General features: G+C 52.8%; 1 protein-coding gene across 1 annotated transcript; it reads right to left on the bottom strand.

Annotated features, from left to right (window-relative positions):
- Window positions 1–82: 82 nt before the first annotated feature.
- Window positions 83–11,576, bottom strand: LOC122390491. Its single transcript, XM_043383500.1, has 11 exons — window positions 10,831–11,576; window positions 10,062–10,481; window positions 6,670–6,813; window positions 6,175–6,300; window positions 2,338–2,446; window positions 2,026–2,142; window positions 1,821–1,855; window positions 1,344–1,459; window positions 816–1,091; window positions 421–580; window positions 83–94 (listed from the first exon to the last, which is right to left on the bottom strand). Exons 1-11 carry the CDS (start codon window positions 10,921–10,923, stop codon window positions 83–85), a joined length of 1,608 nt encoding a protein of 535 aa, XP_043239435.1. The 5' UTR covers window positions 10,924–11,576.
- Window positions 11,577–11,728: the final 152 nt, after the last annotated feature.

The raw sequence follows: 11,728 nt of genomic DNA, 5'->3' as shown, positions 1-11,728 counted from the left end.
ACTTCACTCTAGGTCAGGGAACAGTGGACGAGATTGACGAAGGTTGTGGTCTAAAAGACAAGGTACAATCTAGCGTAGTAAACTAAAAGAGAATCTGTGGAGGATGCAGGGGCCGTCGGCAGAGTGATTATCTGACAGTGTATGCTGTTATGCTGCACGGTACTCAGCTTCACGTTGACAGGTTTGTTTATAGTACCGCAGGTAAATGTAGAGTCGTTAACCAAACCGGCGCAAATGGCTCGAACAGTTGCCGGCATACGTATTAATCTGTAATAGCCTAGTCTGTGACAAGGTCAGGCGAGTTGCCATGTGTCTTTGCCGTCTGTGTTCTTCGTGTCCCTATATTAATACTACTTCCAGCACAAAACGACATTCTGTGGTAGTGTTAACCGGAGTTAGCAATTATGGAGGATGTCTCACCTGAGTCAGCAGCGCGGCGTGCCGCAGCCAGCCGCGCGACCAGCACATGGCCAGCAGCGTGTCGGGCGGGGCTCTCAGTAGCGCGGACAGCGGCCAGTCGGCCGTGAACGGCTCGACGGCCGTCAGCCGGCGACGGTGGCACTCCACCAGAGATAGCGCGCTGCCGGACAGAGGCGACAGAGTCGGGACAGTGATTATCTAATTGAAAAGTCCCAACCTTCGGATACACACACACACTAAGGAACAGAGCTAGTTAGCACGTTACCCAGTTGTACAATGAGTTGCCTCCAGATGAATCAGGCGTGCAAGACCTACACTCATGAAGAAATGGAAGAAATGTACAAACTAAGCTGTTGTCCGTTACCAACCCAGCCAACCCTCTCAGCTCCACCTACCGGTCCCGCCGCCGCCTCAGCCGCGCTCCGTCCCGTTCCTCCGTCAGCAGAGAGTCAGTCAGCTCGGTCAGCCGCTCCGTCAGCAGCTGAGACAGTGCCGTCTGGGCTGCGAGCGTCAGCAGCGGGCGCGCCCCGCCGCAGGGGAGGCCGAGGGCGCCCGCCGCTCCGCCCCCGCCGCTGGGACTGGGTGGGCTCGGCTGGTCGTCCGCACTGGACCGGTCGGTGTCCGAGGCGCTCAGAAACAGCACGCAGTAGAGCGCCTCCAGCAGCTGCAGCCTGCCAGCAACCAGCATTACACATTCAAAACTGATAAGGCCTGACAATACTCAACAAAACACCACCAGCAGGACGTACTACCTACCAACAAACCAACACGCAGCATAACGTCTCCAGCAGCTACTATACCAACAATATCCACTGTGCTAAAATTTTCCACAAAAATGACAATTACATAATAAATGGTCGTGAGACACACACGCCCCGATAAAACAAAATACGTTGGAGTGCAGATTGGCATGAAGTGTGTACCTGAAGAGCGGTTTGAGCTGCTGCAGCGCCGTGTTGAGCTGTGCCAGTAGAGTGTCGAACTGTATCGGATCCGGCGGGGGCTGCCGGTCCGCCCGCTTCTGAGGCTCCCACCACGGCTGTGGAGGTGAAACAAAAACAGTAGGACTGAGGGCGATACATGGTAATGGCGTTGTTTTGTGGCCGGACTAATATACCGTATAATGGGGTTTTGAGTGTCTAAAAGCTAATGGACAGAACAGAACTAACAAATTGTCTTCACAATACGCATCGTTCGTCGAGCTCAAGTTCTAGTTTCGTTGGCATAAATCGTTACAAAAGCGGTGAAACAGCTTGTGAACCAATACTTTATGTTCCTAAACGTAAAACGATCCTATCCATTCCTACAAAATGGGTCAGCATGGGACAAGCTGTAGCAATCAGCACTAATATCCGTGAACTCGCAGATCGCATCTCCCCGACTGGGGCGTGCTCCCTCACCTGTGCGGGGGCCGGGTCGGACTGACGACGGACATCTGCCGGTGGAGGTACAGTAACGTCAGCATCCGGCAAATCCAGGACGTTACATTGTACAGACCGTTAGCGCGCACATGCTACAGACTGGTCACTAACATGACAGATCAGAGGCGCCACCATTAGACCGGAGCTGCACTAAAACTGGTATGTCCTAGTTTGTCACACTCACTTTGGCATCGGCGGGACGTGTTTTCTGCCTCTGCCAGCGCCGCCAGGCCAGTGAGCAGGTCAGACAGCGAGCGGAATGCCAGCAGCAGCTGCCGGTCAGACTCCAGCGCAGCGGGGTCTGTAACACATCGACAAATGCGTCAGATACTGTGGCAAACAGGCTTATATAAATCCGCAACACATAGCCCGTGAAACCCACACCCAACACTCAATACTGTAACGCTGTCAGAGTTAGCTACTGCAACACAGGATCAGTGGGCAATCAAAGCTCCATGCCTCACTTTTGTAAAGACAAGACAATGTTTTATCTCACCTGTGTGAAGACAGTGTTGTGTGATGAGTCGGTCGGCGTCTGGCGGCGGGAACCCGGGGCCGGGACAGCCGACAGAGAGTAGCAGCAGCGCCGAGCCACCACCGCTGACCTGCCGACGTATAACCCAGCCCATGAGACATGGTCAGTGACCTCACCCGGGGCCGGGGCAGCCGACGGAGAGCAGCAGCAGCGCCGAGCCACCGCCGCTGACCTGGCGACATATAACCCAGCCCGGGAGGACGGTTAGTAATGTAGCCCGGGGCCGGGGCAGCCGACAGAGAGTAGCAGCAGCGCCGAGCCACCGCCGCTGACCTGCCGAGTACGAGGACGGTCTGTCAAATAACCCAGCCCGCACAGACGGCCATTATTCAGTAATGTAGCCCAGGGCCGGGACAGCTCACAAAGAGCAGCAGCAGGGCCGAGTCACCACCGCCGACCTGTCGACCGCGGAGCGAGAGACGATAAATCCTGACTGGCGGGAAGCGAATTGTCAACTAACCCAAATCGCGGGAAAATAGCCTGTAACATGACCCAAATCGCGGGCACGGGCTTGTCATAATCCAACCCATGAGCAGCGGTTTGTTAAATATCCCACAGTAGGTACCCCAGCCTGCAAGTCCACGAGAGAACAATTTGTCACAGATCAGAATTCATTCATGAACCATGTAAGCAGTGACCTCCCCTTGTCACCCAGTGCAAGTACACGCCAAAAAAACTTGGTAGCAGAGGAGGAGCATGCTGATCGAGCCGCGGAGCTAAATAAATATATGGGAGCTATCCACAGAGAGACTGACAGCCCACGACTAGGGAGAGACACAAACGGGATCGTGAAGTCATCAACCGGTGACTAGTTCTAAGATTCGTAAGCCGGGCGAGGGCGAGGTCTGGTGGCCCCGTCAAAAGGCCACGTCCTAGTGGTTACCACGGTATCATTGCTAAGGAACTTCTGTGCCACGGGCCTAAGGTGACCTACACGACACAAGCTTTTTGAATTCAGACTAAATTTTACTCCCATAAAAATTGTTGGATTCCAAATGGAATCCAAATGTAGGAGTGTTCATCAAGCTGAAGATAAATCAAAGTGATAAAAGTGCTACTCGATGTAAAAAAAAAATATTCCATTGCCTCGAAACGTTTTATTTATTTACAAATTTGATTTCCGAGTCCCGATCCGGGCTTTTTGGTTGTGGCGGACACAAGCAAACAGTCGAAATATCATTTTATTTTCGGAATACATTATTGTGCCATGGTTACCTACTAGTTACAACGGAAATCGCATGAGCCATATGAGCACGATTATCACAGTCCAATGAAGGTAAATAAACAAGGCAAATCAATTGAAGTCAGCAATGGAAGCCACGATATTTGTAGTGGAAAGCGTTACAAAGTTAAAGCACAAAATCACAAGATCACAGCTAACACTACAGTGGGTCATGCAGTCGACAGCAAAAGGCGTATGACCTTTGTTACTAGTAAAATAGAAAAATATAGCTCAGTTTCCCCATGCCGCGATTAATGAGATTCAGTGCAAGTCAAGCATAAAAGAAATAAACGGTGTCAATTGAGAGCTCGAGCCGGCTCGTCCAGATACTTGGGCAACGCCACGGGTGGGCTCAAGCCCAGGGCTGCGACCGACCGGACGGAACAAAACAAGAACACAACTGACAATCAACTAATTGGAAGCGCAACACCGCTCAGTAGAAAGTACAACTTGACATTCCACGTTAAGACAAGCTTCATTCGACTGAGGTCGGCTGCCTATAATCGCACAAACCACTTATGTTAGAGTGAACGTTAATTATAAATTACATCCGATAGGTCAGTTGCCAAGTAGGCCAGCCGCGCAGACACTAGCCGCTTCCATCAGCACCGCCATACATTTCACTTGGTCATCACTAGCTGTCAGCATTGCTTTTAAGCTGCCAGCACAGACTCTATCACCTCTAGTACGGACCACATCACAGGCTCCGTAGCCCCTGCGCAGTCTCCGCGGGGCGCAGACAATTCCAGGACACTTTACACTCGGAGCATTCGATACCAAAGTCCCAGCACGTCGCCCGAGCACTCTCGACAGCCGATGGCCGGGTTTCTACGGTAGGAAATGGTGGCATTATCTCGCATCTACCACCCGTGCACCACCACCGGCGGCCTGCCGAGGTCGGCTGCCGTTGAAGGCCCAGTACTGACGGCGGCCGGCCGGTGGTCGCCGCTGTCCGCCGGCGGTTTCAGCAGTCCGCCGTCCCCGCAGTATGTGACGGGTACGTGGTACCGCTGGCCGCTGTGTGCCCCGCGCACCGGCACCCCCAGCGGTGTCTCTGAGTGTTGGGCGCATTCTTCTCGGCCAAGCTGTCTGTAGCGCAGCAGCACCACCGCCCACCAGTACCACTCAATGGCGAACAGCAGTAGAAGGTAGTGGAACAGGCGGAACGAGCACCGGCCGGCCGGCCGCGACTCACAGAACTCGGTCAGGAATGTCCGATGGCCGGTCTCGGCGGCTATAGCCAGCCCGAACACGCCGACCGTCAGCGTCAGCAGGACGGCGCCGTACGTCAGCAGCCAGAGCAGCAGCAGCGGCCGGCGGCGGCGCGCGGCGCCCAGCAGCAGACCGCCGGCCAGCAGCGCCAGCAGCAGCGCGCCGCCGGCCGCCAGTCCCAGCCGGCCGGCCAGCGGCGCCTCGGCGGCCAGCACGCCAGCCAGCACGGCCAGCGTCAACGCCACCAGCAGCAGGTAGCACACGTAGAACACGCCGATAGCGACGGCGCCGCGCCGCAGGTCCAGCCAGCCGCAGCAACGGTGCGCCATCGCACCGCGGGCCGAGTCGCTGCAGCCGGAGTCGACCGCGCCACGGGAGAGAGTCACCGCCAAAACAGACACGGTGCGTGGAGCGGTCTCACCACTGAACCCGTTCGAGCCGCTGCATCCGGAACTGACCCCGACACGGGACGGATATCGCCGCAAAACACCGGCAGTGACAGCACGCAGCACGGCCACGCCACAGAATCCGTCCGACCGCACACGATTCACACAGCACACATCCCCGCGTCCGTGCTGCACCAACAGACGACAGCCCACCTTACCGCCCGACTGGAGCGTGCGCTGTTGGCACCGGGCCAAGCGGCGGCGCTCGGCCCTTTCCCGGCCAGTGACGTCACCCTGGTTGACGTCACTCACTCGCCACCGACGGTCGCCCGGCGGCGGGCGCGCCGTCCTTCCCACTCGCTGTGATTCACCGACGTAATGCCCTATTATGGCTCCCGCCTCTCGGGTGATTGTGCACTCAGAGGCTGGCTGACGGTTCCAACGTTGGAAAAGACGGCGTTCGATCTCACACCACTTACGAAGAGGACAAACTACTCGAGTCTTGATGATTTCGTGCCAATGTTCCACCCAATTCTCCCAAATATTACGTATTATTGTACTAATTGGACGTTATTTCTCAATGTCATTTCTTCCGGTGAAACTCGCTTTTCGGTTGTGCGTCATGTAATGTAGTTATGTAGTGCTTTTGTTTGGTCAATTCAATTCGTAATCCAGAAATCAGGAAAACACTACCACTCAAAGCTGCCGAAAAAAAGCACGCACTAAAATTGAATTGGAACTTGTCGCGCCAAAACTGGCAGGCATAAATACCCAGTATGCACTTACCGAGCCCAGTATGCACTTACCCTCAATATGCGTCGTCTTAAAATACCTGCCAAGTGCTGACCTGGGGCGGGGGGGGACGGGGAGGAAGGACAGGGGCAGATACTATATCAAACTATTGAAAGGGAAGCATGTGGTCAGCTGCTGAGCTGCGCTGTTTAACCAGCCGATTCGACGGGCTGCTGCTGGACCCACCTGCACCAGCGCAGACTGCTGGGCGTCGGTCAGCACAGCGCGCTGCAGACACAGCTGGACCAGCGCGCCGCGGCTGGCCAGCAGCTGGCACCAGCGGCGCACCAGCGGATCGCCGCTCACAGACTCCTGACGGCGGCACACAGCCCGAGCAGAGGGTCAGCTAACGTCGCTAACTGGGCGAGTAGCATGGTCACTACAGAACTGCTGCGACAAACACATGACAAGCAATACACTAGTAGGCTATACGTCGACACTTTTAGTTTGTTTTACTTTCCGACATGTGATATGCTCCGCTGATGCTATAAACCGGTTTCGAAAAAAAAAAACGAACTTTACTAATGTCGATAGTCGGACAGACAACAGGCGATGAAAATAGCTAATGATCGGCGCACATACGGCCGATATTATACCGCACACGGCATTCTGAGCTCCGAATTACGCATGGCGAGGGTTCTCGGTTCCACTATAGGGTGCGGCAGGCAGCGCAATACGCACCTGTCGCCTTCGGCAGAGGGCGCTGGCGGCGGCGGCCTCCGGGACCCGGCCGGCGCTCCAGGCGCGTGAGGCAGCCAGCGGCAGCAGCGGCCGCAGCGGCAACCCATCGCCGAACCAGCGGGACAGGTCCGTCACACAGCAGTCCTGTAAACAAACGGCACGGCGCAGTTAAACAACACCGAACTGTGGGGAACACCCTCAACAGAATACACTACATTGGGTGCCGACTCCAGCAGCATAATAATGTGCACTGTGCAGTATCCAGTACACATAGAGTCAAAGCCGAGCAGCAGCCATAGCATAAGAGTTTTACCCTATGGCAGATCCGATAGCGAAAAGAATATGAGCCTGTTCGCCTTTTCATGACGATAAGGTAGCATTGATTTTTAACCCTCGCCGGCCGAGGGGGGGGGGGCGGGTGCCCCCCCCCCAAGGGGTTTTTCCGCGATAGCTCCGAACACGCTGGCAATAGAGAGCTGAAACTTGGCATACCTGACCTTTGATTCAAGCCGGATCTTTTGACACCAACCGCATTTTCGGGTCAGGTCAGGTCACTGACCTATGACGTCATAAGTGAACCTCTGCACGGTCTTCAGATGTCGCAACTTCGCAACGCCCTCACTGCCAGAGGAGCTTTGACAGGGAAATGAAACTTGCAGGATCTAGTATCCATTATTAGTTTCATAACTTGTACATCTCAGATTTTCCCTAAGGGTCATATGATGTTGGGTCATTTTCGTGACCTCACCATTATAAGTCAATGCGAAAAATGAAAACTGCTATTCTGGGGCCGGGAACGATCTTCAACTAGCTCAAGCACACAGAATCATGATTTTATGCACTCCTTGCAAGGTTTGATGCGTCACTTTTGCAATGCATCAAGGTCACATTAGTTTTTCTTCAATAACTCACGATCAAATTGAGCTAGCGAGTAGCGAGTCGGGAAAGCAGCCAAAGGACTCAGGAAGACCTGCCGAATCGAATGATATGCGACATGACCTTCGACCAACTTCGTGACCTGGGGGCGCTGACCTGACCGTGACCTGAGGTCAACACCCTAAGTTGACCTCACCCAAACAAAAAGTATATGATTCGACGCGCCTGAGCGAAGCGAACACGGTGGTGCCAATATCGCGGCTCTGCGGCCGTTTTTGTGTGAAGTTATTCACCAAAAACTGAACCGTACCTTGGAGCACTTGACCTGACCTTAGAGGTCACCGATTGACCTAGGACCTTAAAATTGGGTATGAATCTCTGCGTCTCGTAACGGCGCACACTCTCGTTTTTTCCGCGACGTGCTAGCTCCACCAGGGGCGAAACGGCGAGGGGGAGTTGTACCCGCCCCCCCCCCCCGGCCGGCGCGTATGTAGAAAACCAATAGGTCCGGCGCCCATATTGGTGTTTTGCCAACCGCGAACGTATGGAAGGGTACTTTGGAGGGACCAATCCCCTTGCCATTCGGCCCCTGATCGAGCTAGAGCTTCGCGAAAAATACGAGCGTGATGCTCTTTATGAGAGGAAGCCGATGATACCCAATTTTAACCTTCGTCCTTATTGGTATATTTCCAGCCGCGAACGTATGAGGGGGGGGGGGTCCGAATTGGACCCCTCCCTTTGCCGTTTCGCCCCTGATCGAGCTAGAGCTTCGCGGAAAAAAAACGAGCGTGCTGCCCGTGACGAGAGGAAGCCGATGCTACCCAAGTTTAAGGTCCTAGGTTATTGGTTGACCTTCCAGGTCAGGTCTATGACCCAAAAGTCGGGAAAATCGGGACCTGTTAGAACGTCCTAAAGTGTGGCTGCTATGAGGTTTTGATGTTTTTCGGGGTACTGATCACGAATATCATGTTAGTTTTGATCACCGATGATGTCTTCATGCATTTAGGCCAGGTCGGGTCAGGCCAGGTCAGGTCAACCAGTAGGGGTCGTGACGGTTAGGCATTCGTAGTAGGTACGTGTCAACCGCCTCTGACAGCTTCGTAACATGTTACGGAGGCACCAAAACTACTTCGTAAATGTTCAACTGGTTGCTAAATTCGAATTCAGCTCCAAAACTGACCTAGTACATGTAAAACTAAAAAACGTGAATCGAGGTCATCAAAGGTCAATGACCTGACCTGACCTTCAGGTGAGCTTGACACCCATCCTATCCTAATGCATGGGAGCAACATCAAATCACATGTTTGAACGCCTAAAACCACGAAAAGACTGCAAACGCGCGGCTAATGCGAGCCGACATACACCGAATCGCGATTCCGGCCAAACATGATCTCGAAAAGCAGGTCACAGGTCAAAGGTCAGTTGGGTCAGGGTCATGAAATTTTCTGGGTACGTGTTAAAATTGATAAACGCGAGGATACTGAAAGTTTCGTCGCGATCGACCGCTTTTTACGAGAGGTATTACCGAAAAACCGAGGAGGGATCCATTCGACCCCCCCCCCCCCCAATACGGGCGAGGGTTCAGGTCCTAGGTCATTGGTTGACCTTCCAGGTAAGGTCAATGACCCAAAAGTCGGGAAAATCGGGACCTGTTAGAACTTCGTAAAGTGAAGTTGGCAAGGGGTTTTCGGGGTGCTGATCCCGAATTTCATGTTAGTTTTACCAAAGGTGACGCGTTCATGCATTTAGGCCAGGTCGGGTCAGGTCAGGTCCACTTCTTCTGACACGTTCAAATGGTTGTTAATTCGAAATCGGCTCCAAAAACTAACCTAAAACATGTAAAACTCGAAAAAGTGAGCCAAGGTCATCAAAGGTCAATGACCTTGACCTGACCTTCAAGTGACATTGACAGCCACCATAATGCATGAGCAACAAGACTGTAAACGCGCGGATAATGTGATCCGACATAAGCCGAATCGCGATTCCGGCCAAACATTATCTCGAGAAACAGGTCACAGGTCAAAGGTCATTTGGGTCTGGGTCATGCAATTTTCATGGTAAGTGTAAAATTGATCAAATCGAGGCTACTGAAAGTTTGGTCGTGATCGGCCGCTTTTTGCGCGAGTTATTTGCGAAAAACCGTAGGGGTCCGTTTGAACTGGCGGTCAGCCAACCAATAACTGTGTCAATGGCCCAAATCCCAGGCTTTTTTTTTTGGTGAATAATTTTGACAAAATGCTTGAAAAGCTATAACTGTAATGCCGTTGTGTTTGTCATGTCGATACGCATAAACTAGTAGGCGTACATTATACAGGGTGTCTTGAAAGCGACGGATATTTTATCACGACTCGTCGCATTATGATTCGTCGAGAAACGATGCGACGCGTCAAGGAACAGTAACAGTAGGTATGGAGAGTAACATGATGCTCGAGAAATGATGCTCGAGATGTCGCCTGTCGAAGCCCACTTTCTCATACTGACCAGCTACGATGCCCATTTGCCCGTATGACACTGACCAGGAGTCGGAGGAGGGTGTCGCCGTCCGCCGGTTGGCCGCAGAGGAGCGCCGTCTCCAGAGAGGGCCGGCAGCGGCCGGCGGTCAGTGCCGCCCGCCCCCACTCGGCCAGCCGGTCACAGGCCGACGCGGACACTGCCGCCGCGCACAGACCGGCAGCGCCGGGCGGCGGCCGGCGCAGCGCCGCCGTCTCCGGCCCGTCACTGTCCCCGACCGGCCACAGAGGCAGGAGGAGGGCAGCACGCACAGGAGCAGCCCGCCGCAGGGCGGCGGTCAGCAGACTCCGCAGCGTGGCCGAATCACATGCAGCACTGGCAGCAGCAGCCGCAGCAGGTGGGCCATCCTCGAGTGCTCTGCGGAGCACAGCGAGAGCAGCCGTATGCTGCCGGCCATGCTTGCTGAGAGGGCTGTCAGAAGATTCCTGCCGAAATATACCCACCAAGGAGTGTGAGCCATGCAGAGTAGCATCTAGGAATGTCAGCCATGCCCACAAAGTAAACAAATTATGTTTCTTTGTTTCTTTGTTGGGCATTAGGGCTGGCCAAATGCAATGGTCATTGGTCAATCATGCCCCTAGCAACAAAAATATCTGACATGAAGAGAAGAACTGGAGGTGACCAGCAGCACTTGGAATTAACACACATAACACATGCTACAATATCAGCAACCAGCATGGTGACATTTCCCAGAATAAATGCTCTGAGATGTAAGCCAGCCAACATTTCACTTCAGAAGGAGGCCTAGCCATAAATAAAACTGTCAAGCTGTACCTGAAGAGCGGGTGGTAGATCAAGGTACTGTGACAGCTCAATCCAAAGGTCTTCTTCATTTGGACTATAGCAGCTTGGTGCAATTTTACTCATTTTGCCATGTGAACATCAGGCTGAAAAATGAAAATTGTGTGAAATGGCCTCAGAGAGTCAAAATTATATTTCATGAGAACTACAAGGTATGTTCTAGGTCCTAGGACTTTATACCCCTTTAATTCAGAAGTTAGTAACTTAGTAGAGCTATGGATGCTAACACCTATCAAAGTCAGATTCTGAGTTCTGACCATTATACTGTTATACATACAGTCCCAACAATTTGATTTTAGCAGCTTCAGCTAAAATCGAACTGAACTTTGACAATCCAGTCGGCACCCGGATCCTGTTCATTCCACACACAAGAATGGCATGTCCATGTGACAAATTTACAGCCCCCGGCCCATAGGTACATCCTTCCCTTCACCCCAGTTATTGAGGTTCCTGCTAGAATACATCCATATTTTAGAATCTAAAACCAACCCTGATCATCAGAACGGGAGATCGAAAATCTCCACATCGATACTGGGCTGCTCAACGTGTCACGAACGCCCCCGGTAATCGATTCCAATTTCCAGACAAGAATAAATGAGATTGAAACGAATGAGATAAATTAAAATTAGCCATAAAATATTTGGCAGGGCATGTCTACCCAGGGGGGGGGGGGTCGACCCAGTACCCACTTTATTCACACAATAAAACAACGGTTCAACACGACGGTTCACAACTTGGTCCACAACATGAATCACCGGTTAGAATCAGCTGTTTTCAAGGTCGAGAGCAGAGAGGAAAAATGCTACCATATCACCTACTCGATTGGAAATAAAGCCACAAAGGGTTCTTTGAAAATGATATTTTTGGGGTG

This window comes from Amphibalanus amphitrite, unplaced genomic scaffold (genome assembly GCF_019059575.1).
Source record: "Amphibalanus amphitrite isolate SeventyFive unplaced genomic scaffold, NRLGWU_Aamphi_draft 000397F_arrow, whole genome shotgun sequence".
Classification (NCBI taxonomy): domain Eukaryota; kingdom Metazoa; phylum Arthropoda; class Thecostraca; order Balanomorpha; family Balanidae; genus Amphibalanus; species Amphibalanus amphitrite.
The sequence above is the reverse complement of the archived record's forward strand: the minus strand, read 5'-3'. Positions and strand labels throughout refer to the sequence as shown.